The following is a 25,367-nucleotide window of genomic DNA, read 5'->3' as shown; positions in this document are numbered from 1 at the left end:
TTTTGTTGATATGATGCAGGGTGTGTTTTGTTGATAATGATGCAGGGTGTGTTGTGTAGATATGATGCAGGGTGTGTTTTGTTGATATGATGCAGGGTGTGTTTTGTAGATATGATGCAGGGTGTGTTTTGTTGATATGATGCAGGGTGTGTTTTGTAGATATGATGCAGGGTGTGTTTTGTAGATATGATGCAGGGTGTGTTTTGTTGATATGATGCAGGGTGTGTTGTGTAGATATGATGCAGGGTGTGTTTTGTAGATATGATGCAGGGTGTGTTGTGTAGATATGATGCAGGGTGTGTTTTGTTGATATGATGCAGGGTGTGTTTTGTTGATATGATGCAGGGTGTGTTTTGTTGATATGATGCAGGGTGTGTTTTGTAGATATGATGCAGGGTGTGTTTTGTAGATATGATGCAGGGTGTGTTGTGTTGATATGATGCAGGGTGTGTTTTGTAGATATGATGCAGGGTGTGTTTTGTAGATATGATGCAGGGTGTGTTTTGTTGATATGATGCAGGGTGTGTTGTGTAGATATGATGCAGGGTGTGTTTTGTAGATATGATGCAGGGTGTGTTTTGTTGATATGATGCAGGGTGTGTTTTGTTGATATGATGCAGGGTGTGTTTTGTAGATATGATGCAGGGTGTGTTTTGTTGATATGATGCAGGGTGTGTTTTGTAGATATGATGCAGGGTGTGTTTTGTTGATATGATGCAGGGTGTGTTTTGTAGATATGATGCAGGGTGTGTTTTGTTGATATGATGCAGGGTGTGTTTTGTTGATATGATGCAGGGTGTGTTGTGTAGATATGATGCAGGGTGTGTTTTGTAGATATGATGCAGGGTGTGTTGTGTAGATATGATGCAGGGTGTGTTTTGTAGATATGATGCAGGGTGTGTTTTGTAGATATGATGCAGGGTGTGTTTTGTTGATATGATGCAGGGTGTGTTTTGTTGATATGATGCAGGGTGTGTTGTGTAGATATGATGCAGGGTGTGTTTTGTTGATATGATGCAGGGTGTGTTGTGTAGATATGATGCAGGGTGTGTTTTGTAGATATGATGCAGGGTGTGTTTTGTTGATATGATGCAGGGTGTGTTTTGTAGATATGATGCAGGGTGTGTTTTGTTGATATGATGCAGGGTGTGTTGTGTAGATATGATGCAGGGTGTGTTTTGTAGATATGATGCAGGGTGTGTTTTGTTGATATGATGCAGGGTGTGTTTTGTAGATATGATGCAGGGTGTGTTTTGTTGATATGATGCAGGGTGTGTTTTGTTGATATGATGCAGGGTGTGTTGTGTAGATATGATGCAGGGTGTGTTTTGTAGATATGATGCAGGGTGTGTTTTGTTGATATGATGCAGGGTGTGTTGTGTTGATATGATGCAGGGTGTGTTTTGTAGATATGATGCAGGGTGTGTTTTGTTGATATGATGCAGGGTGTGTTTTGTTGATATGATGCAGGGTGTGTTGTGTAGATATGATGCAGGGTGTGTTTTGTTGATATGATGCAGGGTGTGTTTTGTTGATATGATGCAGGGTGTGTTTTGTTGATATGATGCAGGGTGTGTTTTGTTGATATGATGCAGGGTGTGTTTTGTTGATATGATGCAGGGTGTGTTTTGTTGATATGATGCAGGGTGTGTTTTGTAGATATGATGCAGGGTGTGTTTTGTTGATATGATGCAGGGTGTGTTTTGTAGATATGATGCAGGGTGTGTTGTGTAGATATGATGCAGGGTGTGTTTTGTTGATATGATGCAGGGTGTGTTTTGTAGATATGATGCAGGGTGTGTTTTGTTGATATGATGCAGGGTGTGTTTTGTAGATATGATGCAGGGTGTGTTGTGTAGATATGATGCAGGGTGTGTTGTGTAGATATGATGCAGGGTGTGTTGTGTAGATATGATGCAGGGTGTGTTTTGTTGATATGATGCAGGGTGTGTTTTGTTGATATGATGCAGGGTGTGTTGTGTGGGTATGATGAGGAGGTGGTGGTAGTTATGATGGGGCATGTGTTCTATTGTTTAGGTGGGGCGTGTGTTTTGTTGATATGATGCAGTGTGTGTTGTGTGGGTATGATGAGGAGGGGGCGATAGTTATGATGAGAAATGTGTATTCTGGGTGAATGTGGGCTGTGTTCTGTGGTTACGATGGGGGCATGCATGTTCTGGGTAGATGAAAGCATGTAGTCTGTGGCTATAATGGAGCCACTCTCTGAAGACTTACCACATTGATTTTTTTTTACTTTTTAAATGACATTGTGGATAATGTTATACACTGACTTTTTGTTTTTTTATCAAACTAAGCAGCAAAACAAAAGTATTGGAAAGTATGTTTTAGGAATGAATTGCGGGGTTGATGTCATTATCGGGGTATGAATGCAATTGGGCTGGTCAAAGTGTGTGGAGTCCAAAGGACTACACGCGTACTTTGACCAGCCAAATTGCATTCATATCCCCTTTAATGACATCAATCCCGCAACTCATTACTTATATTTACACCAATAGTGCATTATTTCATTCAAGAATTGTTACGTCACGATAACGCAGGAAAAGATCAACCACTTGAAATCACTTTTAAACTTAAAATTGAATCACTTATGGCAACGATACATTCAACATATCATAATTTAACACTTTTAAAATGTTTTATTTATATTTTACGGCACCTGCTGACACAATACTCACAATTACAAGATTAATAGTTTTCATGTATATTGTTATGCGATGAATTGTGATCCGAACATATTCGAAGATATTGCGTTCATTGATTGATAAACACAATTCCGAAAGGCAGTTCATTAAGGCAATGGAAGTTGAGGTGTAAATATTTTATTGTAATTAAAGTAAGCTTCAATTCCTGAATAGTTGGACAAATGGTTCATCTTTTTGTAGGTGGCATTTAAAAAAAGGGAGGGAACTGGTAACATGTATATTCTATAATACATTAAGACATGAATGTCCCCAGGTGTTGCATCTCTGCCTGACTACTTGCTGTCTATAGAGATGACAACGGCGAGTCTGGTCTCAGCCCAGATGCAGATGAGGATACTCTCAATAATATTAGTAGAAATGGATTTTTTACCTTCTCAGACATGGATGATCCTATGGAGGGTGGCTCAGTCCGACTACCAACAGTGGACGAAAACTGCATTGACGGGTCTGGTCCGGGTCACACCTCAGTTGAAGACGCCCTCAATGATAAGGCTGCGCGAGAGAAAGAGGAACGCAAACTTCCGTCCCAGATTGCCATCATGGAGCCCATACTGAGGTTCCTGCAACTGCTCTGTGAGAACCATAACAGAGACTTACAGGTAATTAAATGCTTAAGAAAGTATGAGCCTGGAAGCAATAAACGAAAGTCTTCAGCTAGTTAAAGGGGCTAGACGCCAGATGGTCCAAAAATCAACAAATGCATGTGCCTAGAAGCAATAAATAAAAATCTTAGGCTAGTTAAAAGGTTGCATAGCATTGTGACGATAAAAGCACTAAATTGGTCTTTTGGGTATGACAGAATCTGTCAATGTTTCTAAGAAAGGCAAGATTTATCACTCTAGATTTAAAAAATAGGTCCTAACATCATTTATTTAACTTTCGTATGTTCTCAAAGAACACAAAATGTACCACTGCCAGTTAATGTTAATTTATTTGTATAACTCTTTTTTGTTTTTTGCACAAAAGTCATTTAATTTGCACACAATTGTAGGAAATGAATACTACTGATAAAGACATGTGGGTTGTGCAATTAAAGAAAGTCTAGTATAATTTTAACTACTTGGCTATTCCAAATAGTTTTCATTGCAAGAGTATGAAATACTTTACTTAAATAAATTATGTAAATTTTACAAATATTTTAGTATCAAGACAAAGTAATAGTCAAAGTAAAATCTTGTGACCCTGTAGTCTCATAACTGGGTCATGAGATTGCTGAGGTCCCTTTTGAATAATAGTTTTATGCTCCCTTTTACAGAACTACCTACGGGAACAACCAGGCAACAAGACGAAATACAATCTGGTCACCCAGACACTACAGTTCCTGGACTGTATCTGCGGTAGCACCACAGGGAAGCTTGGTCTACTGGGGCTTTATATTAACGAATCCAACGTGGAGCTTATCAATCAGACCTTGGCCACGCTCACGGAGTACTGCCAGGGACCTTGCCATGAAAATCAGGTACGAGAAATTTAGTTTACAGTTTATACTAATAAACTTTACCTCGATTGTGATGACAGCTGTTAGCTCTTTGAATTATGCTCAGTTCTGTTTCCATGGTAAAGACCAGCACTGGAGTAGATTTTAGGTGCCATGAGAATGTAGCCCTGGGGCCGGTTGCTCAAAACCTCAACTAAATTTAACTGCTCGTTAAAGTTTTAACAGTCCGTTTAAATTTAACTATTATTGGCATGAGGTTGTAACAGTCAGTTATGGATTTAACAGATGGTTAAGGTAACGTACTGTTAAATTTAATTGAGGTTTTGAGCAACCGGCCCCTGGTGTGAATGGAACCCACAATCTCTTGGGTAAAAGGCAGACACCTATACCACAAGACCATACCCTTTAATTACCATGGTTTTATTCAGTTGAATTTGACTCTTTGTAAACATGGAAGAAAAAGTTTTGTATAAACCCTTTTGGTGATAATAGTATGGGCAAGCAATTACCAATACATAAGAAGTATGGTTTGTTTTTACTCTTATTCATCAAGATTGTGACAAAACTGCCACAGTTTTGTTCATAGTTCAATGGTTGGTGCATTAAGATAAAACATTATTTATATTTGTAATATGAGCACTAAGACTCTTTGCTTTGAAAACAGAATAAATGACTTCTACTTCAATTTAATTCAAGAACTGTTGACAGTGTTTAAGAATTTAGAATAAAGAAGAAAGTGAACGCTTGTTTGTATGGTTTGTAACGGTTAAGCTGTAATTGCCCACGTGTTGAGTGAGTTAAGCTTGAATGTACTGTAAACATTTACTTTGATATATCTCACTATGTTTTCAGAATGCCATAGCCATGCACGAGAGCAATGGTATAGACATCATCATTGCCCTCGTTCTCAGTGAGATCAGCATGGACCTTGTCCTTGAACTCAAGGTTATAATTTATCTTTGACTTAAGTTTGTTGTGCTGAATTTTAAGTTAAGTATTGCCACATTTTGTCCAAGTATCCAACTGCTAATTAGACTGTAATTATCTCTTACCAACTCAAATTTAGATTATCTTGAACACAGAACTTTAAATTGGGAAAAAAGAACCAAAACAATTGAAAGATATGGTTGTTTAAATGTACGAATTTGCATTCAGAACAATGCCTCTAAGCTGCTGTTGGCGATCATGGAGAGTCGACATGACAGTGAGAACGCTGAGAGGATCCTCGTTAGCATGAGCCCACAACAACTGGTAATACTGCGTGTCTTGTAAAATAATTATAGATGTAGACCAACTTTGTAATCAATCCTGGAATTATTTTAAGGTGTGAGATTTCTATACCACACTACTTTTCTATATTAATTTTTCTCTACTACCCTTCATATCTATGCTACCCTGTACTGCACTACATTTCAATGCCCATATATTTCTAATCTCTTTATTCATTTTCTTTACAACCCAACCAGTGTATATATTTGTAAAATATCTGAATTATTCATGACTGTATTTGGAATTGTTTCTTCCAATGCCTTACAGATTCTATTGAGAATTCTCTTTTCGCCTTTAAAGCAATCATAGACCAATGAAGCATATGGAGTAGGGCAGATTTTATTCTATCAGTTAAGATACCCATAATATGTGACAGCTAATGAAACAAAATCTTAATCAGATTTGGACCTGGACATTATACTATTTTATAAGTTTCGACTTAATAATGCACCAGTCAATTGAATCCACGGCCCTCCCAGGTCCAGGGGTATACCAGGGATAGCCAGGGATATAGGCCATGTTTTTACCTTCCAAGCTGCCCCTCAGTGCCAGGTGAATGCGGTGGTATTGTCTTTGTGCCAAAAATAGTGGCGAATGGGTCTTGCCTAATACTATTACCTACGGTCCCTTGGATGCGGGGAATTTGGCAGGGATTTAACCAGCAGTTCCCGCAGGGCGGGGATTTTACCTGGTCTTGGCTGGACCAAAAGTCAAAGTCCCCCTATTCCCCAGGGACCTGGGGGGGCCGTTGTTACAATTGACTGGTGCATAACAGTAATGAAAGTATGTGTGTCTTATTTCAAGGTTGAAGTGATGACCCAAGTTTTTAAACAGTCATTAAATGAGGGGGATAAACATCTACAGGTGGCAGATAGTGTAGATTGTGATCACAGCATGAGTCTTGTTGTCCACTACCTGGTCCTGTATTCACTGAGGTCTTTGGTCCCAGTTAGAGACTCAGGCTCAAAAAAGCATATTTTGAAATGTTACACTTAAAGCTGCTTTCCCACAGGTTGATTGTTTTGACAGCTTTTTCATTTTTTGTCTGGAAATGAGCCAATTTTTACGTAAATGTCAGGAAGACAGCTGACAAAAGAGCAGATCACAGTTTTCATATTTACGTTTGGAAATTAATGTTTTATTGCTATTTAAAGCATTACTAATGCTTTAAGAAAAATAAAAATTTCAGAAGTTTACCAAACAATGGAGATCTGTTTGATTGTGAGTTATCTCATATGACTGAATTCAAGGCACTGATGCAAAAATGAGCTGATTCTAGGACAAAAAAAAAGAAGTTAATTTGTGAGAGTGCAGCTTTAAGTATATTCAAAATGATTATTTTTGACAAAAGACACGTTAATTTTTGCAGAATATGAGATTCTTATGCATCATTTTCATGAATATTTCTTTTCAAATACCATTTTACAATGAAATCAAGATCTTTAAAGTATCAAACTCGACCAAACTCAAGCTCTCATTGAATAAGGGCCCTAGCTGTACTGTTAAAAGGGATGGAATCGAAAACATGTCAAGTGACTTGAGTTGTTGTTCTTTACAGTAGATAGAATGTCCTCCCTTTTACCCCTTTGAACATAGATTATATACAATGTCCTTGATGTGTTTTAATTGTTTACGCAAAGTTTGATGCCAGATATTTTTGTGATTTTTTTATGATGACTAATATTGTAATATTACATAAGATTATGTTCACTTTGACTGCCAATCATACACTGAGATACACTTATTAATAACTATATAGTTTATTGACCACAGCTGAATACTAACTTTATAATCTGATAACCTTTCAATCTTGTGTTTTGTAAAAACAAAACATGTACTCTTAAATTATGCTCATATTAAATCAAGTTGTGAAGATATATATATATATATATATATATATATATATATATATATATATATATATATTTCTTTTTATTATATGCTTTCCAGTGATTTATATAGATTTATCATTGAAATAAAATTGATATTTCACTGTTCTGAAATTTTAGCCCGCTTTCAATTCCAAATCAACTGTCAGCTCGCGCAGGGCTGGGACACAATTTTGGCGACATCATTTTGAAATTGATTTTAGGTTTGCGTACAAATTGGCACGTTTTTCTAAAAAAGAGTAATTAAATGATCTTTTACTCCAATTTTAGGCATATAATATAAAGAAAAATTGTTTGTTTCAGTGTAAGATAGCAATATATTTTACCTCATGAACACCAAAATTGAATGTTTCACTCACGGCTATGCCACTTGTGAAATATATTCCATCTTACACTGAAACAAACAATTATCCTCTATTGAACATTGAATAAAACTTTTTTAATTTTATCATTTGTAGCATATATTAATTATTATTTGTTCATATTTTTTATATTTAGCTGTTGGGAGTAAGGATAAACAGGGGTTCTTGAGTTCAGGATTGACCCTTGAAATCCGGATTAAGAGCTTTTAACTAGAATATTGTATAGTTTTGAAGATTTTTTGCTTGAACATTTGCATAAAACCAGTAGGAAGTACATGTACCATGACATGAATAGGATTGACTTTAGAATCAATTTCAAAAGGGATCTAAGACCTTTTACCCTGCCTTTAAGGCCTGAATTTCTCATATCCAATCAGATCCTAGAAAATTTTCAGCTGTTAGAACCCTTGTTTTATAATTAGCTGTTTGAAGTCAGGATTACGTAATTATAGAGAAATTACATTAAGTCAAAAAATCAATCCTTTGCTTGTTTTTTTTGTGTGGAAAATTAAGCTATGTCTTTGATGTTTTTTTTTTTATTGGTGCTAGCAGAATGATTGTTTTTGTGTGAAATGTTGATCCAGTGTTAGAGCTACCATGTAGCCTAAAGCTGCTCTTATCTGTGGAATGATAGACATGTCTCAATTCATTGCATTACATTATACTGCGTGGATTTTGCTGTGAGTTTAAAGATTGTAGTAAAGGTAAAATTAAACCATGAAAGGCAAATTCTTCATGATTAAAAGTGCTGAGCGTGAGCAAGCTCATTTGTAGTCGTTAAGATTTTACCAAATATGTTCTATTAATGTTAGATTATATAGAGTTTTCAGCAGACTGGAAATGCAAGTATTTCATCATGTCTGTGAAGTTGTGAATGTTCAATTCTTAATGTCTAAGCGTAGCACATATTTAAAGGGACTAGACACCAGATAATCATTGGCAAGAAAAAAGAAAATTCTCAAACACTTCCATAAAAGTGCCATCATCGTGTACAGCACATTAAATCTTCCTTCATAGTTTTTGCACATTTTTCCAATTCAAAATTCACTAGGGTTGTCTACCACATAATACCAGTAAGTTTAACGTGGGTATATTTATCTTGACTCATAAACAGATATGATTTAAACTGGGAAACCATTATGCGCTATTTCTAAATGGAAAACTTAGATGAGACAGCAACATGATGGTTGCGTTTATTTTTTATTCTTATCATGTAAAATGATGTATTATCAGCCTCCTTCTAGCTCACATAGACAATTCAAGCCTGTTTTGAAAAAATACTGGATTTTACCAAATTTTGGACCATCTGGTGTCTAGTCCCTTTAAGTCCCTATGGTCTTAGCTGAGATATGCTGTGTGTATTAAAGATTACAGCTAAATGGCGTTTTATGAACCTTTTGCATATATTTTTTGCTGAACCGAAAACATGCTTATGAGATTTTTGAAACATGTGAAAAATATTTGAATGATTGTGCGAATGAATTTTGTCCATTTCGAGGTTGTCGTTCAAAGATTGTTGTTTTAGGATTAGCAATAATGAATATGAAAATAATGCAGTGAAAACTTCTGTAACTATATGATTGTTGGATAAAATATGATATGTTTAGATCAACCAGAATTGTGTGCATCCAGTATTGTGTTTATTAGTAGAAAAACTAGGAATAATATATGAAATAACACAAACGTTTTTTTTTTTTCATTTTATTTATTTATTTAGTAGAAAAGTATCACACATATATCAGTCAGTATTAAGCTCATGATTTACTTCATCTAAATTGTACGAGATTTTTTATTCTAATCTATGCATTTGTGTTTGAAGGTCGAGGTTGCAAAGGGTGCTTTCCAATCAGAGGATGCTGTGGAGGAAGAGGATGAGGACAAAGAGGCATCGCCAAAAACTGTGGGCCATAACATCTTCATCCTGGCTAAACAGGTGAATTAGTGTGAACCATAGTTGCAATTATATCATGTGTGTGTGTGTTTGTATGCTTATTTATACTCGCACTCGGGTCTTGCCCATTTCCCAAGTGCTCTGATAAGATTTTAGTTTTTTTGGTAATAGTGCATAGACGGAATACAACCCTGGCTAGAGCTACCCTGGTTCTTTAACGTGCTCCAGTGTATAGCAATGTCACATGGGTCCCCATTTAACTCCCTTACTGAAAGACGATTAAAATTTTTTAGTGGTGTGGCTGGGAATCAAACCTGCAACCCCTGAATTTAAAGTCAAGTGTGTTACCATTAGACCACATAATTATCTGCCAATAATATCATGCTTTCTACTTGATTGTTAAGCCATTTGGCAGAACTCTTGTCTAGTGGTAATATATTTGACTGTAATCCAGAGGTTGCAGGTTCAATCCCTTGCCTTACTTTCAAAAAGTAGTTTTTGGTAGGGATATTAAAGAGGGGTTCTGCGTGACATTGCTGTATGCTGGTGTACCTTAATGAACTAGATTATCACTTTCAAGGTTTACATTCTGTTTGTACCCCACAACCTTAACATTTCAAGATTTATACTCTCACCTATGTTATGCCCATGGAAAATCTGGTGGCATTGTAAAATAAACATAGACTCACTCCCAGGTTGTCTGTTACAGCAACATTGTTCAAAGGAGCCATAACATTCATCTTCTAGTTTTCTTTTTTAAAGCCATATCCAAACAGGCACCTAGCTTGGCCAGCTGCTTTGAGTAATTTCTTGATTTAAGTAAGCATGTAATTTCAAACCTGCATGTGTTATGTATGTAAATGGTTAGTTTGATTTTGTTTTCATTGATTTAAAAACTGATTTCTGAGTTCCCCATCTCGGTTTTTCCTAAAGAGTGATTTTTTATTACTGGATATATTTTAACCTGAATGAACCCCTTTTCCAGTTGTCCCAACACAACAAGGACCTAGCCGCCCTATTGAAGCCATGTGGGGACCTGTACGGGGACCAGGCCCTTGAGTTCTACGCTGGACACACTGCACAGATTGAGGTAACCGGGACTTTACCGTATCAAGAGATGTGATAAGTTGATTTTAAGTGGATGGTTTTGAATGAATAGTTGTCAGAACATAAGTACCAAGCTTTGTTTGGCAAGATAAAAGCTATGCAATCACCAGAGCAACGAACAAATCAAACCAAATCAGGAACATTGTCGATCAATATTATATTACTTTTAAAGCAGGTCTTTCAATGTTAACGAAGTGATGGCTCATTAAAGCTTTTTTCTGCAGGTAGAAAGTGTCAACATTGTTGCTTTCTATTAAGACACAAGAGCTGGAAATGATGAAGTATCCAGGTATATTCTTCACTGATTATCCTTATTCCACAGATTGTGCGACACAACCGTACAATGGAAAAGATTGTATTCCCGATTCCTGAGATCTGCGGGTTCCTAACAGAAGAGACCAAGGTGCACGTGATAAACACTGCAGAGAGGGACGAACAGGGGAGCAAGGTGTCAGACTTCTTTGAGCGGGCGGACGACATGTACAGAGAAATGTTGTGGCAGAGAGATCTTAGATGTGAGATGATTTAACAGTTTTAGAACTTACTATGTAATGCAAAGCTGGTGGGGAATACAGCTTTAAAAGTTCGAATGAAATGCATACATGCCATATCTTCTGGAGACCATTCAGGAGGATTTGTCCAGAAAGGCTGAAAATTCAGGGGGATTTTGATAGTATTCAGGGGGAAGTTTTTAGCAGGTCTAAGTTGGCAAAATTTCAAGGTAATTTTTGACGCACATACGAAAAAACTTTTTCATTATACAGAATTATTTTATGTCATGACTTATCATATTCTTATGATACACTGTCATGTCATACTGTAAAGCATTTGCGAACAAAATATTTCATTTATCAAAACTTTTTTAAACAAATTGCGGGGGATTTTTGCCTCCACCAGGGGATATGGCATGTATGGAAATGAGATGTGTGCAGAAAAAAACATTGTAAAATAGAGTTTAGAGGTTGTCAAATAGGGGTTATTGAATAAATAAGTAAGTATTACTTGAGTAATATATCATAGCCTCTTAATGGTGCCAGTACTAATTTTAACAAGCCTCTAAAAATTGGTGCCAGTACTAATTTTAACAAGCCTCTAAAAATTGGTGCCAGTACTAATTTTAACAAGCCTCTTAAAATTGGTGCCAGTACTAATTTTAACTAGCCTCTTAAAATTGGTGCCAGTACTAATTTTAACTAGCCTCTTAAAATTGGTGCCAGTACTAATTTTAGCTAGCCTCTTAAAATTGGTGCCAGTACTAATTTTAACAAGCCTCTTAAAATTGGTGCCAGTACTAATTTTAACAAGCCTCTAAAAATTGGTGCCAGTACTAATTTTAACAAGCCTCTTAAAATTGGTGCCAGTACTAATTTTAACAAGCCTCTTAAAATTGGTGCCAGTACTAATTTTAACTAGCCTCTTAAAATTGGTGCCAGTACTAATTTTAACAAGCCTCTTAAAATTGGTGCCAGTACTAATTTTAACAAGCCTCTTAAAATTGGTGCCAGTACTAATTTTAACTAGCCTCTTAAAATTGGTGCCAGTACTAATTTTAACAAGCCTCTTAAAATTGGTGCCAGTACTAATTTTAACAAGCCTCTTAAAATTGGTGCCAGTACTAACTTTAACAAGCCTCTTAAAATTGGTGCCAGTACTAATTTTAACGAACAAAAAAGACTCAAGAATCATAAGTAATTAGCATGTATCATCATCAAGCTAAACAAATTGTTCTTTATCAGGACTTAACACCTTAAATGTCAAAATTTAAACCCTGATGTCTTTGCATCTTTATCAGGACTTTAAACCTAAAATGTGAGAATATTTACCCTGTTGTCACTCATTCCAGCATACCCATACCTGTACTGGTTCAGCAGTCACATGTCATTCTGGGGAAACATTGCCTTTAACTTCGCCGTGCTGCTCAACCTGCTTGTTGCATTCTTCTACCCATTTCAGCACAGCAAAACAGGTATGAATGAGGATATAAGTATACTTTTTTTACTTACTTAAAAAATGCAATTACAAAAAAAGCTGGTGCAGTGCATCTGAATGAGGTTATATGTAGACTTTTTAACTTGCTTATGTCATTACATCAAGCAAATGCAGTGCATTTGTATGAAATTACACACAGTAAAGTTGGGTTCACACTACCATGTTTGGGTTGACATTTGCTAGTAGAGGTTGTTAAAAGTTTATAAGTTTATAAGAGTTGATGCTCCCTGGTGAATGCTGGCAAACGTTTTGTTAGTTGACACATGCAATAATTGTGTCAATGTTTGCAAATCAATGTTGGTATAAGTTGTGCTTCATTCATAGACGTTCCTGAACGCTTGATTATGTTGTATAGTGTTTACATTAAGCTGTAAACATTCAAACAGTTCCCATTGTGCTTTCTCCTCCAGAGCTGGACTCACGTTTATCTGGTCTGGTGTGGACGTGGATGCTTGTTTCGCTGGCCCTTGTCATCACCATAGCAACACCATCTAGCATCATCACACTGATTGGTTCCATCATTCTACGCATGATATTCAGTGTGGGAGTGGAACCAACACTATGGTGTTTAGGTCTTTTAAATGTAAGTATTTTTCTATCTGCTTTAAATAGAAATTTATTAATTGACCAAGAAAATGTAATTTGGTAATACTGTAATTCTCTGCATTTACTAAAGGTCATACTGTTATTCCATGTGTTGACTCTAGGTCATACTGTAATTCTATGTGTTAACTATAGGTCATACTGCACTTCTATGTGTTGACTATTGGTCATACTGTATTTCTGTGTGTTTAGAATAGGTCATACTGTAATTATATGGGTTTACTATAGGTCATACTGTTATTCCATGTGTTTACTATAGGACATACTGTTATTCCATGTGTTTACTATAGGTCATACTGTAATTATATGTGTTTACTATAGGACATACTGTTATTCCATGTGTTTACTATAGGTCATATTGTAATTATATGTGTTTACTATAGGACATACTGTTATTCCATGTGTTTACTATAGGTCATACTGTAATTATATGTGTTTACTATAGGTCATACTGTAATTATATGTGTTTACTATAGGTCATACTGTTATTATATGTGTTTACTATAGGTCATACTGTAATTCCTTGTGTTCACTATAGGTCATACTGCAATTCAATGTGTTTACAATAGGTCATACTGTAATTATATGTGTTTACTATAGGTCATACTGTTATTATATGTGTTTACTATAGGTCATACTGTAATTCTTTGTGTTCACTATAGGTCATACTGCAATTCAATGTGTTTACAATAGGTAATACTGTAATTCTTTGTGTTCACTATAGGTCATCCTGCAATTCAATGTGTTTACAATAGGTCATACTGTAATTCTATAAGTTTACTATAGATCATACTGTTATTATATGTGTTTACTATAGGTCATACTGTTATTATATGTGTTTACTATAGGTCATACTGTTATTATATGTGTTTACTATAGGTCATACTGTTATTATATGTGTTTACTATAGATCATACTGTAATTCTATAAGTTTACTAAAGGTCATACTGTAATTATATGCGTTTACTATAGGTCATACTGTTATTATATGTGTTTACTATAGGTCATACTGTTATTATATGTGTTTACTATAGGTCATACTGTAATTCTATAAGTTTACTATAGGTCATACTGTTATTATATGTGTTTACTATAGGTCATACTGTTATTATATGTGTTTACTATAGGTCATACTGTTATTATATGTGTTTACTATAGGTCATACTGTAATTCTATAAGTTTACTATAGGTCATACTGTAATTATATGTGTTTACTATAGGTCATACTGTAATTATATGTGTTTACTATAGGTCATACTGTTATTATAATGTGTTTACTATAGGTCATACTGTTATTATATGTGTTTACTTTAGGTCATACTGTAATTCTTTGTGTTCACTATAGGTCATACTGCAATCCAATGTGTTTACAATAGGTCATGATGTAATTCTATAAGTTTACTATAGGTCATACTGTAATTCAAGGTGTTTACAATAGGTCATACTGTAATTCTTTAAGTTTACTATAGATCATACTGTAATTCAATGTGTTTACTATAGGTCATACTGTAATTCTTTAAGTTTACTATAGATCATACTGTAATTCAATGTGTTTGCTATAGGTCATACTGTAATTCTTTAAGTTTACTATAGATCATACTGTAATTCAATGTGTTTGCTATAGGTCATACTGTAATTCTTTAAGTTTACTATAGATCATACTGTAATTCAATGTGTTTACTATAGTCATACAGTCATTCTACTTGTTGGTTTGATTTTGTTCATTCTAGTTTTCAAAAGTGCTTGAATCTGAAAACAGAAATGTCTATATACTGTAAAATATGTTTATAAGATTATTAAGTTATCATACACTAAACACTTTCAGCTCCTGAACAAGTTCATATTCTTGATCAGTATGATGGGCAATAGAGGGACGTTCAGTAAACCCTGGCGGTTGATGATCACAGACTTTGACTGTGTCTACCATGTTCTTCTGCTAGTATTGTGTTTCCTGGGTCTCTTCATTCACGAGTTCTTCTACAGCTTACTGGTAAGATATTTATTCTAAAGAGATGTTAAAAGTGAGGATTAATCCTGTCTGAATTTCAGTGTCAGACTATCATACAATTGTTATGTTTATATTTAGCTGTGCATTTGCATAAACAAATAGTAAAACTTAAAACAGATATTTATATGGCTTTCAAAGATATTAATAGAGATCTAAACTCTTTATCCCAGCATTGTGTCTGAATTCTTATACTTAACATTTATTTTTGGGATTTGAATTAACTATAATAGGGTTGGAACATTTTGAGGCAAATAGCCTTGTTTACTGTGTTAAAGCAAAAAAGTCCACAATATTCTATTCACGCGATTCAATTTTTCGAGTATTGGAACTTATGTATGAATAATATACACCAGTCCTTTGAAAGGGATATGAACATAAAATAATAATGGAATAAATTTTATGGTTGATTTATTGCCAGATATTGATAAATTTCAACAGACCATCCTTGTATTTAAAAAGTTAGCATGTCTCAAATAGCAATCAAAAATGTCTCACAATGATGCAGTATGAGTAATTATCAGGATATAATAAGCTGTGGGGTAAGATGGTGATCCAATAATGGTATATAGGGGGCAACGGAAACAATATGAGTTGAGATTGAAGCTCGTACCCAAAACTTGGTTTCCTGCACCTCGTACATCCCATATCAGGTCACCTACTAACCCTGTAACATAAATATCATGTCATGTCAAGATTAGTGACTCAATATGGAAAAATATGAGGTCAACACGTGACCATTCTTTGAACAATGACATTGCTTCATTCATGTTGGAGGCATTATATAGTTATCTGATGCATGAGTACTGTCTTGATTTATATAATAGCTAGGTTTGCCCTTGTTTTCCAGATGTTGGACATTGTATACCGTGAAGAAACACTGAGTAATGTGATCAAGTCTGTCACCAAAAACAGCAGGTCCATTCTTTTAACTGCATTTCTGGCTGTCATCCTGATTTACCTATTCTCAATATTGGGCTACATCTTCTTCCAAAACGACTTCCTCATGGAGGTCGATCCATTGCCTGCAATAGGGAAGGAGGTGGAAGGTTTGTTATTTGATTTTAACTTCTGTTTTTGTTTAAACTTATTTTTGTATTATAATTTTCTTCCAAATTGAATTTATAAGCATATTGTGTAAATTGTTTTCCGCTTACCGGGTAAAAAATTAATTAAATAGTGAAATAATTGCTTACCATTGTTTTGAATTTTTCCACAAAGTCAGAAAATATATATTTTTTTACAATCCTTCTCATGATTTAGTTAAATAACTTAATTTAATAGAGAACAGTGATTATTAATTAAATATTATTTGTAGGTAATTTGGCATAAAATACACAATATTTTGATCAATTCAATAATTTTCTTTTAATATTTTATATGTTTAAGATAAGATCATTACAGCTAAAATTCTAATTAGTCAACTATTTGAATGTTGTTAATTCATAGTTTGCCATATTTTTTTATATATTCAGCAAGAACACTAGCTCGATCCACAATATAACATCTTAAATACTTGTAAGTCGCCCATTTGAATATTGTTATATTTAGATTACCATTTCATATTTATGATCACGCTTTTTCAGCTGTGAACCAGACATGTTCAGATGGGAATTGCACAGAAACAGCCGTCAACCGTTATACAGAAGTTGCAGGTAAAAGCTTGGTGACAAATATGTATATAAGAACACTTATATATATGTTAGACTGGAATCTATGACCAATCCCACAACTGCGGCCAATCCCTCAAACGTGGCAAATTTATTTAACAGCCGTGGCTGATTGGTACGAGGATTTTTACGTATATTTAAATGGGAGAGCTGCAAGGCACATGTTCTTTTTAATACATTTGAAGTGGCTCTGTTTAATATGGCCAATGTGAAGCTATATGTGTTTTGGTGCTTGGGTTATTTGATATAGAATAGTGCTTCTTGAAATACACAACTGCTTATGCTGGTGTCAAAGGGTGTCCACATTTTCGCACTTACCATTGTTGCCATTATACATTCAGATAAAACCATCAATGCAACTTTCGTACCTCCTTTGTAGTTTGTGCTTCCATAAGATCACTGTCTAAAATATATTTAATACTGATCAAGTAATGGTGATTTTATAAGCCAGTAGCCATTGTTACAATTTATCTAGGGCCTTATTCATAAAGCATCTTGAGTTAAGTTGATTTCTTAAAATTTTCATAGTCAAATTAAAAGAATATTTTTTTAACATAAAAGTATGTTTTTTTCAGTGAGGTCAATGCAAATAATGTATTTTGGAAATTCTTCAATTTAAATTGCATGTGGCTAAATACTTACTTAAATTAGGAAAGTGACTTGAGTTAGGAAATGACTTAAAAAGTTTCATGAAAACCGCCTGTGATTAGTTTGAATGGTGAACTTATACATGAAATTTTGCATCTTTGTATTCTGTTGTTTCCAGATGATGATGAGCCTACCAAAGAGCGGGCATGTGATTCCCTTGTCATGTGTATACTGACCACCCTCAACCAGGGCCTCCGAAATGGGGGCGGTATCGGAGACGTGCTGAGAAAACCCAGCTCTGTGGTATGTACTGAATGAATATATTTGTGTATGTTGTAATCTTTAAAGAAAATGTAACTGAACTTAGAGATTAAGATTTAAATTCATTTGGACACATGCATTTAGAACACCAGTCATCGAAATTAGACTTTTGATGAACAAGTCTGAATTCTTATACTATTGCTTGGCATCAAATATTTTAAAAAACCCTGCTGTATAAAATTCAGAATTCCAGCAAGCCCTGAAGATATTTAACCAGTGCAGGGCTTGCGGGCTCGTGTTAATTTACACCACTGGAACATGAGATTAAAAAAACGTATTTTGAAATGTTTATGTTTGTCATAACGTACTATATTGAAGAATTAATACTGTATTTTATGTAACATCAGGGTTACTTTGTATTTATTAGTTGTTAAGTTTATGAGCTACCTGGTAATAACTTGATATATAGATACAAAAAGGCTTTAAAATCTACCATTCAAGGAACCCATTCACCATTGTTTGGTTTATTGTATTATCTGCCTTGGCCATTAACACAAAATGACATACTTGAGACAATTATACAGATCTCTTAAAAATTACTGGCCCAACTCTTTAACCCATTTAATTTTACAAAAATGTGAATGAAACTTGTAGTAATATGTGAAATTACTGGCCCAACTCTTTAACCCATTTAATTTTACAAAAATGTGAATGAAACTTGTAGTAATATGTGAAATGGCAAAAGACAAGCTTTTTTGTATTGTTTGCTATTATCTATTCCAGGAGCCCTTGTTTGTGGCCCGTGTTGTGTATGATTTGCTCTTCTTCTTCCTCGTCATCATTATCATCCTAAACCTCATTTTCGGTGTGATCATCGACACCTTTGCCGATCTCAGGAGCGAGAAACAGACCAAGGACGATATCCTCAGGAACTCTTGCTTTATTTGTGGTGAGTGCTGGTGCAGTTATTATCACCATTTAAATGCAGTTTAAGGAAAATTGTTTCACTATTTCATGTTAAAAATATTCATTATTAAGCGTGAAAGCTGATCCAATTTGATCTAAACTGATAGAAGATCATAATTGATTGGAAAAAAAACCATGTAGGATACTGATTGTTATTTTGGAAGCTGCTTAATGCAATAACTGGCCAAGTTATGATTAATGTTAGCAGCAATATATCCAACCTTGTGGTTTTTCCATAGTATACCTGTATTGTTATTTCTTGAAAACAAGGATCAGTCAGAGATTCATTTATATTTACCCTTCTATACATGAAAGCTTGGATTAGTGTAGCGTTTTTGCTGATAACATTGAACACAAACTGTCTTCCAAATACCTTAGTTTACAGAAGGGTTTGCCGGTAATTGGTTGATATTAAAACAATTTCAAAAGCATGACCTTCATCGACTATTAGAGTTTTTTTCCATTACATTCTGTGTCATATCTGTTGTAGGTTTACAGCGCAGTGCCTTTGACAACAAGACAGTATCATTTGAAGAGCATACCAAGGTTGAGCACAATATGTGGCACTATCTTAACTTTATAGTCCTCGTGAAAACCAAGAAATCGACAGAGTTTACAGGCCCTGAAAGCTATGTGTCAGAAATGGTGAAAGTGAGTAGGAATTATTTTATCATATTATAACAAGAGCTGTCAGAGTTGATGAGTTTGTTTTAGAATTTAAAATACAATGGTTGCTTCCAGAATACATTGATGTATGACCTTTGTTGAATAAGAATGTCAGGATAGGATTTTAGCATTTTCTTATGTGCATTACATATCAATGATCACATTGCAGATAAATCAGAACAAATACTTGACGATTCTCAGCTTATTAGTCATGTGGTCAGTTTTAATCAAGGGAAACAACCCAAATAATTTTATGTCAATATGAATATGAGTTGCTTCCCTTGATAAAAAATTGGCAATACTAAAATAAATGAATATTGATTTTTAAGCAGAGGACAATATGAGCTGTACTTTGTGTAAATGCTTATGTTATGCATCTTTATCTTCAATTCCCATTTACTATTTTTTCATCTATCCTCCAGGAACGGAATCTAGACTGGTTCCCACGTATGCGAGCTATGTCACTTGCTGCCGAGGAAAACGATGCGGAACAGAATGACACGCGCATGCTTCAACTGCAACTCAACAGCACCACAGACCTCGTGCGATTGTTGACCCACCAGCTAAGTGAATTGAAGGAGCAGATGAGTGAACAACGAAAACAAAAACAAAGAAAGGGATTTCTGCACTCTGCAGCCACTGTGCCGAACCTTATGCCCAACTTGTGAAAGAAAAAAGCGGTCTAGATAGTTATGTCAATTTATATTATATATATGAACAAATGCAATGAAATGTATGATATATATATGCAGCATGGTTAAATACCTGACTTATGATCATAGAGGCAATGCATTTTATCATCGACGCCTCATAACCAAATGTGTAAGCCGAACAAAAAACAAAAACGTTTTGGTAATGGTAGCTATATTGTTATTAATGCAAAGGATAATATTATGCCTGCAGGATAGGAAAAAATATGCATCATTATCATCAAAAACCTTATGAACAATATGTGAAGAAAATTGCTACTAAAGCTCGATTACTATCAACCAGTGCACCCATGTATGTGTAAATTATGTTAATGTTTGATATGGTTTATACTGTATATTGGCAAAGAACTGATTTATGATAATAAAATCATGACATGTTATCATCCGAACCTCATTATCAATTCATGAAGTTCATAATATTAGAGCATGTACGGAGTGCACAAATATTAGAGACATTGCTATATAGATATAGCTGGAAGAACACACCTATAAAATTGTTTGTTTAGTGAACATTCAATTAATTGAAGCAACCAAATAACTAATTTAGTATCATGAACGCATGATGGAATGCTAAATCTGTGAACTATGGAAGTTTGCAACACGAGAAAATTATTATGTGCGATTGTTATAAGAAAAAAAAATGATTATTCCGCCAGTGTGTGAATTTCGGAAATTCACAAATACACAATTTCGGAAAAAAAAAATTTTTTGATTTGTAAATATTTCTACTACATCCAATAAGAATAACACTTAGTATCTGATATTCAAACTCATTGAAGTTATGGATGTTATTTATGTAATTTTTTACCATGAAAAGTACTAAGCAAATGATATATGTATATATGGGAATAATTGAGACCATAAAGAACAGCTCGAGTGGTTTCCAAGGTGTGAACTATCTACTAGTTTACATAAGGATATGAGTGGACATTTCTGGACAAATTCTATACATATTTCACATACATTGTATTTGAAAATCACTCTGTAGAAAAAATGTACAAATATGTATAAATTTCAATGTTTAATAACTGTCTGCATTTTCTGGTTCGTCGATTGTTTATGTCGACTCCATTGCGTTCTGGTTGCACCCATAGATGAAGTACGACTGTTCACAATTTCTATGGGGGCAAACAAAACATTGAACATAATGAACATAATCTGTGAATAGCCGTACTTCATCTTTTATTTTATCTTAACATTAGTTTTTCCATCTGTAGTGTACTGACACCATTCCTAAATATGATCATAATTACATTACTTGTTATACATCGACACCATATAATATCCCACCTGATTTTAAAACTGCTGTTAATTAAACCAAAGAACTTTTCCATATTGATTTATATACAGATATAGCTGGAAAAGTATCATGAAATATTGTAGGCAGATATACATGTTTTATTATAGCCTTTTTTCTTCTCCATGTTTAATTATAACATATAACAATATTACTAATTCTGTTTATGATAAATATGTACTATCTCTGTTCCTTGCTTTTGCAACTTCTTATTTACACCTGCTCGATGAGCCTCTCTTCTAGTGTTTGTTAAAATTTGTATGATTTAAGATTTATTATATATCAAAGGGTGCTTTCAAGACTGTAGTAACTACCTTTACTTATAGAAGGACTTACTTCAGTGTTACATTCACTCTTTAAATTCTGTTAAAGCTTTATTGTTTGGAATCTTGAAGAGTTCTCATTTTCTCTAAGGCTTCATTTTTAACGAATATTTCTTTCTATAAATCTTTACTTCTTGGTTTCAAATGCAATTACATTTAATTAAGAATTAAGTCAATTGTATGGTACTTTAAACAATTACTTCGGGCAGATTTATGTCAATTTAAGATGAATAATTCAACTACTTATAATAAATGCATTCATTGTAAAGCCTTTACAATTTTGTATGCATTTTTTGCTCATTTTCATGCAAAGAATTGATTTCATTGCTACGTTAATTTCTAAGAAACAGGCATAGATTATTGTTTTGCTAATTGACAAAAACAAAATGAAATATTGCCTGCAAGATAAAACAATTACAGTGTTTTTTGGAGGGAAGTTGTAATGACTACTGCTTTTCTACATTTTTTGCAATATTTCATTAAACTGCGCAATAGTCTTTTTCTGTTACCTATATCATCTGTTTATCTCCTGTTTATTTTTTTGCTCTCCTGAATCTCACTTTTCTTGTGTATTTTGTAAGAGTGGGATTGTCTGCAGTGCTCCAGACAGGATTTGAAAAATACAGGGTGCTAGGTCAGAAAGGGCACTATTTATGTGCATTGAATGAGCCTTAAATTGGGCACTTGAAATGGTCAACTTTCAATTCTTATTGTGAATTTGTTTTTTTAATGTTACTTCCAATACTTATAATTTGTTATGAATACCTTAGCTGTTATCTTAACTTTAGTGTCAAAATTATGTATATTTATTATTCTTATACTTATTTCTAGAAATTGACTCTAACTAAAGGGTATAGCAGGGTGTAGTAAAAAGGCAGTAGGGTGCTGGAAAAGGGCAGTGGGGTGCCCAACCCTGCCATTTAAGCTTAGCTGGAGCACTGTATCTGTGTAGCAAATGACCATGGCAGGTTTTTTCTCCCTTCGTAGACAATTAGTAGGCTGTCATGCAACATTTACAAGTAATTTAAAAACAAGTGATACTTGTAAGAAAATATTTATTTTGACAGTTTATTGCCACTCTCAGTATAATATAAGTTTTGCACAAGCACAACCACTGACTCATCAGACAAACTCAATTTATATATTTTTATGTTTTTCACCTGTTATCTGTTATCATGTTCATCCTTGTCTCTTTTTCTTCTTTCTAACTCATTATTCCTTCTCTATTTGTATTGAGTAATGCTGGTTTAGCACAAAGCTCTCATAATTTAAACTTGCCATATTTCAGTTATGTACAATTAATTTTCATAGAGTCTAATTTACATCTTCATTTGTCCATAGCTAAACAATCACTTACAGCAAAGTCTAGTACCTGCATATACTTACCTACATGTTAACCAGAGTTAAAAACATACCACAGTATCAAAATAGAATTTTTTCACCATAGGTGGCAGTATTAGTCAGGGTTAGTGATGATTTTTTCTTTACTTTTTTTTAAATTGGTAGATCTTGTCGGTAGAGCAGTAGGGGGGGGGGTGGAGTCTCAAAAGCGGTAGATTTTACCTACCACCTGTAGAATTCACATGTCTGTATACATCAACGCAATTGCAGGAAAGCTCGTACGATAATTATAAAATATATTTAAAAAAAACATATATCTTTATTGGCTGGTTTAGGCAACGTTTATTTGATTTTGCGAGTCAAACTTTCAAAAAAAAATTGTGACACCCACTAAATGTTTATTTGGAATTCATGAACTTACGATAAATTGTTGTACGGTCTTTGACAAGATTGCTCCACTGTTTATAATTATACAGCAAACTGATTTATAACGAACATCTCGCCTGAGCAAAACTGCCACCTACGGTTCTCACGTGAAACATTATACATGTAGCATGTGGCTTGTAACAGTATTTGTATACAGTGAAATCTCGCTTTGTCGAAGGCGTTGGACCCTTGGGACTCATGTCTGACCAAACCAAAAATATTGAAAAATTTGACATAGCCGGAGCTTCGAGATAACAGAGTTCGACATAGCGAGTTTCGACTGTACTTTGAACAACCTCATTATATCACTTATAATAACCATGCAGCTACTTATAAAATAACTTATCATTAAAATGAAAGATATAATGTAAGCGCCATGTTATTACATATAACTATATTATACTGTATTTCCTTAAACATTTGTACATTTTATATCATAGCAGATAGTTATTTCTGAATAACTTATATTTACATATAAAACCCATTATACTAATTTGCATTTTTACAATCAAAATGACTCATCTTATAGTTTAACAGACACTGATTCAGTCATAAGAAGTCCAAACGAAAGCCATGGTTGCTTTGGTTCTGTGTCCAGAAAAAAACTCGCCAATGACAATCTGTTAAAAGAAAGAACTTTGTAGGAAATTAAAACACATTGAAAAATGCATTAATTTAAATGATTATTTCATTCAAAAGAACTTTGTAGGAAATTAAAACACATTGAAAAATGCATTAATTTAAATGATTATTTCATTCAAAAGAACTTTGTAGGAAATTAAAACACATTGAAAAATGCATTCATTTAAATGATTATTTCTTTCAAAAGAACTTTGTAGGAAATAAAACGCATTGAAAAATGTATTAATTTAAATGATTATTTCATTCAAAAGAACTTTGTAGGAAATTAAAACACATTGAAAAATGTATTAATTTAAATGATTATTTCATTCAAACGAACTTTGTAGGAAATTAAAACACATTGAAAAATGCATTAATTTAAATGATTATTTCATTCAAAAGAACTTTGTAGGAAATTAAAACACATTGAATAATGCATTAATTTAAATGATTATTTCATTCAAAAGAACTTTGTAGGAAATTAAAACACATTGAATAATGCATTAATTTAAATGATTATTTCATTCAAAAGAACTTTGTAGGAAATTAAAACACATTGAATAATGCATTAATTTAAATGATTATTTCATTCAAAAGAATTTTGTAGGAAATAAAACACATTGAAAAATGCATTAATTTTAATGATTATTTCATTCGTAATAACGATGTTGGAAGGCCCAAAATAGCAAGATGCGGCTCATATTATTTAGTACATGTAATTATGGGTATATTCACATATGGCATAACATGGCTTACACATATCATTTTGCTCGATTGTTGATTTTCCTCTTTGATCAGCGTGTGTGTTTTTGTACATGTTGTTAATATCTTTGTATTGAAGGATATGTTGAATTATTTTATAGAAGGTGCTAGTGGTTTACATGATTGATTATATTGAAATAAAAGAAACCGCCAAAATGACCTTGTGTTAATAATGCGGAGTTTGTACCCGATGCGTCGAAACTTTCGGCCAGAGGCTGTATTCAATATCAAACTTAGGTAAATCTTATGGTCATACATCATTGACTTCATTTACTCTATTGGTCAGTTATAAAAACCAGTGATCCGATTAGCTACATCGTCCTTGGATCCATATAAGACCAATATTGAATACCAGCCCAGACTGAATTCATACGCAGAAAATCCAGTAAGGCAATTGAAGATGGGCTAATGTTATGCCCACCATGCTGACAAATATAAAGCCACTAGGCAAAGAAAGTTT

At 34.0% G+C, this 25,367-nt stretch overlaps 1 protein-coding gene across 6 annotated transcripts in view; it reads left to right on the top strand.

Annotated features, from left to right (window-relative positions):
* LOC128218289 (inositol 1,4,5-trisphosphate receptor type 1-like) overlaps nucleotides 1-25,066 on the top strand; it is a 125,004-nt gene extending 99,938 nt beyond the window's left edge. For all 6 annotated transcript variants that reach the window (XM_052925933.1, XM_052925929.1, XM_052925932.1 and 3 more), the window contains 16 exons: nucleotides 3,102-3,322; nucleotides 3,979-4,182; nucleotides 5,014-5,106; nucleotides 5,317-5,412; nucleotides 9,501-9,614; nucleotides 10,558-10,662; nucleotides 11,002-11,194; nucleotides 12,523-12,645; nucleotides 13,079-13,251; nucleotides 15,097-15,261; nucleotides 16,127-16,325; nucleotides 16,863-16,931; nucleotides 17,713-17,837; nucleotides 18,579-18,744; nucleotides 19,252-19,412; nucleotides 19,850-25,066. In XM_052925933.1, the coding sequence (XP_052781893.1) occupies nucleotides 3,102-3,322; nucleotides 3,979-4,182; nucleotides 5,014-5,106; nucleotides 5,317-5,412; nucleotides 9,501-9,614; nucleotides 10,558-10,662; nucleotides 11,002-11,194; nucleotides 12,523-12,645; nucleotides 13,079-13,251; nucleotides 15,097-15,261; nucleotides 16,127-16,325; nucleotides 16,863-16,931; nucleotides 17,713-17,837; nucleotides 18,579-18,744; nucleotides 19,252-19,412; nucleotides 19,850-20,095 (2,453 nt within the window). In that variant the 3' untranslated portion in view covers nucleotides 20,096-25,066. The remainder of the gene's footprint in view (nucleotides 1-3,101; nucleotides 3,323-3,978; nucleotides 4,183-5,013; nucleotides 5,107-5,316; nucleotides 5,413-9,500; nucleotides 9,615-10,557; nucleotides 10,663-11,001; nucleotides 11,195-12,522; nucleotides 12,646-13,078; nucleotides 13,252-15,096; nucleotides 15,262-16,126; nucleotides 16,326-16,862; nucleotides 16,932-17,712; nucleotides 17,838-18,578; nucleotides 18,745-19,251; nucleotides 19,413-19,849) is intronic.
* Nucleotides 25,067-25,367: the final 301 nt, after the last annotated feature.

The sequence above is a fragment of the Mya arenaria genome, chromosome 14 (genome assembly GCF_026914265.1).
Source record: "Mya arenaria isolate MELC-2E11 chromosome 14, ASM2691426v1".
Taxonomy (NCBI): Eukaryota; Metazoa; Mollusca; class Bivalvia; order Myida; family Myidae; genus Mya; species Mya arenaria.
Note: the sequence above shows the minus strand (reverse complement) of the source record. Positions and strands in the feature narration are given on the sequence as shown.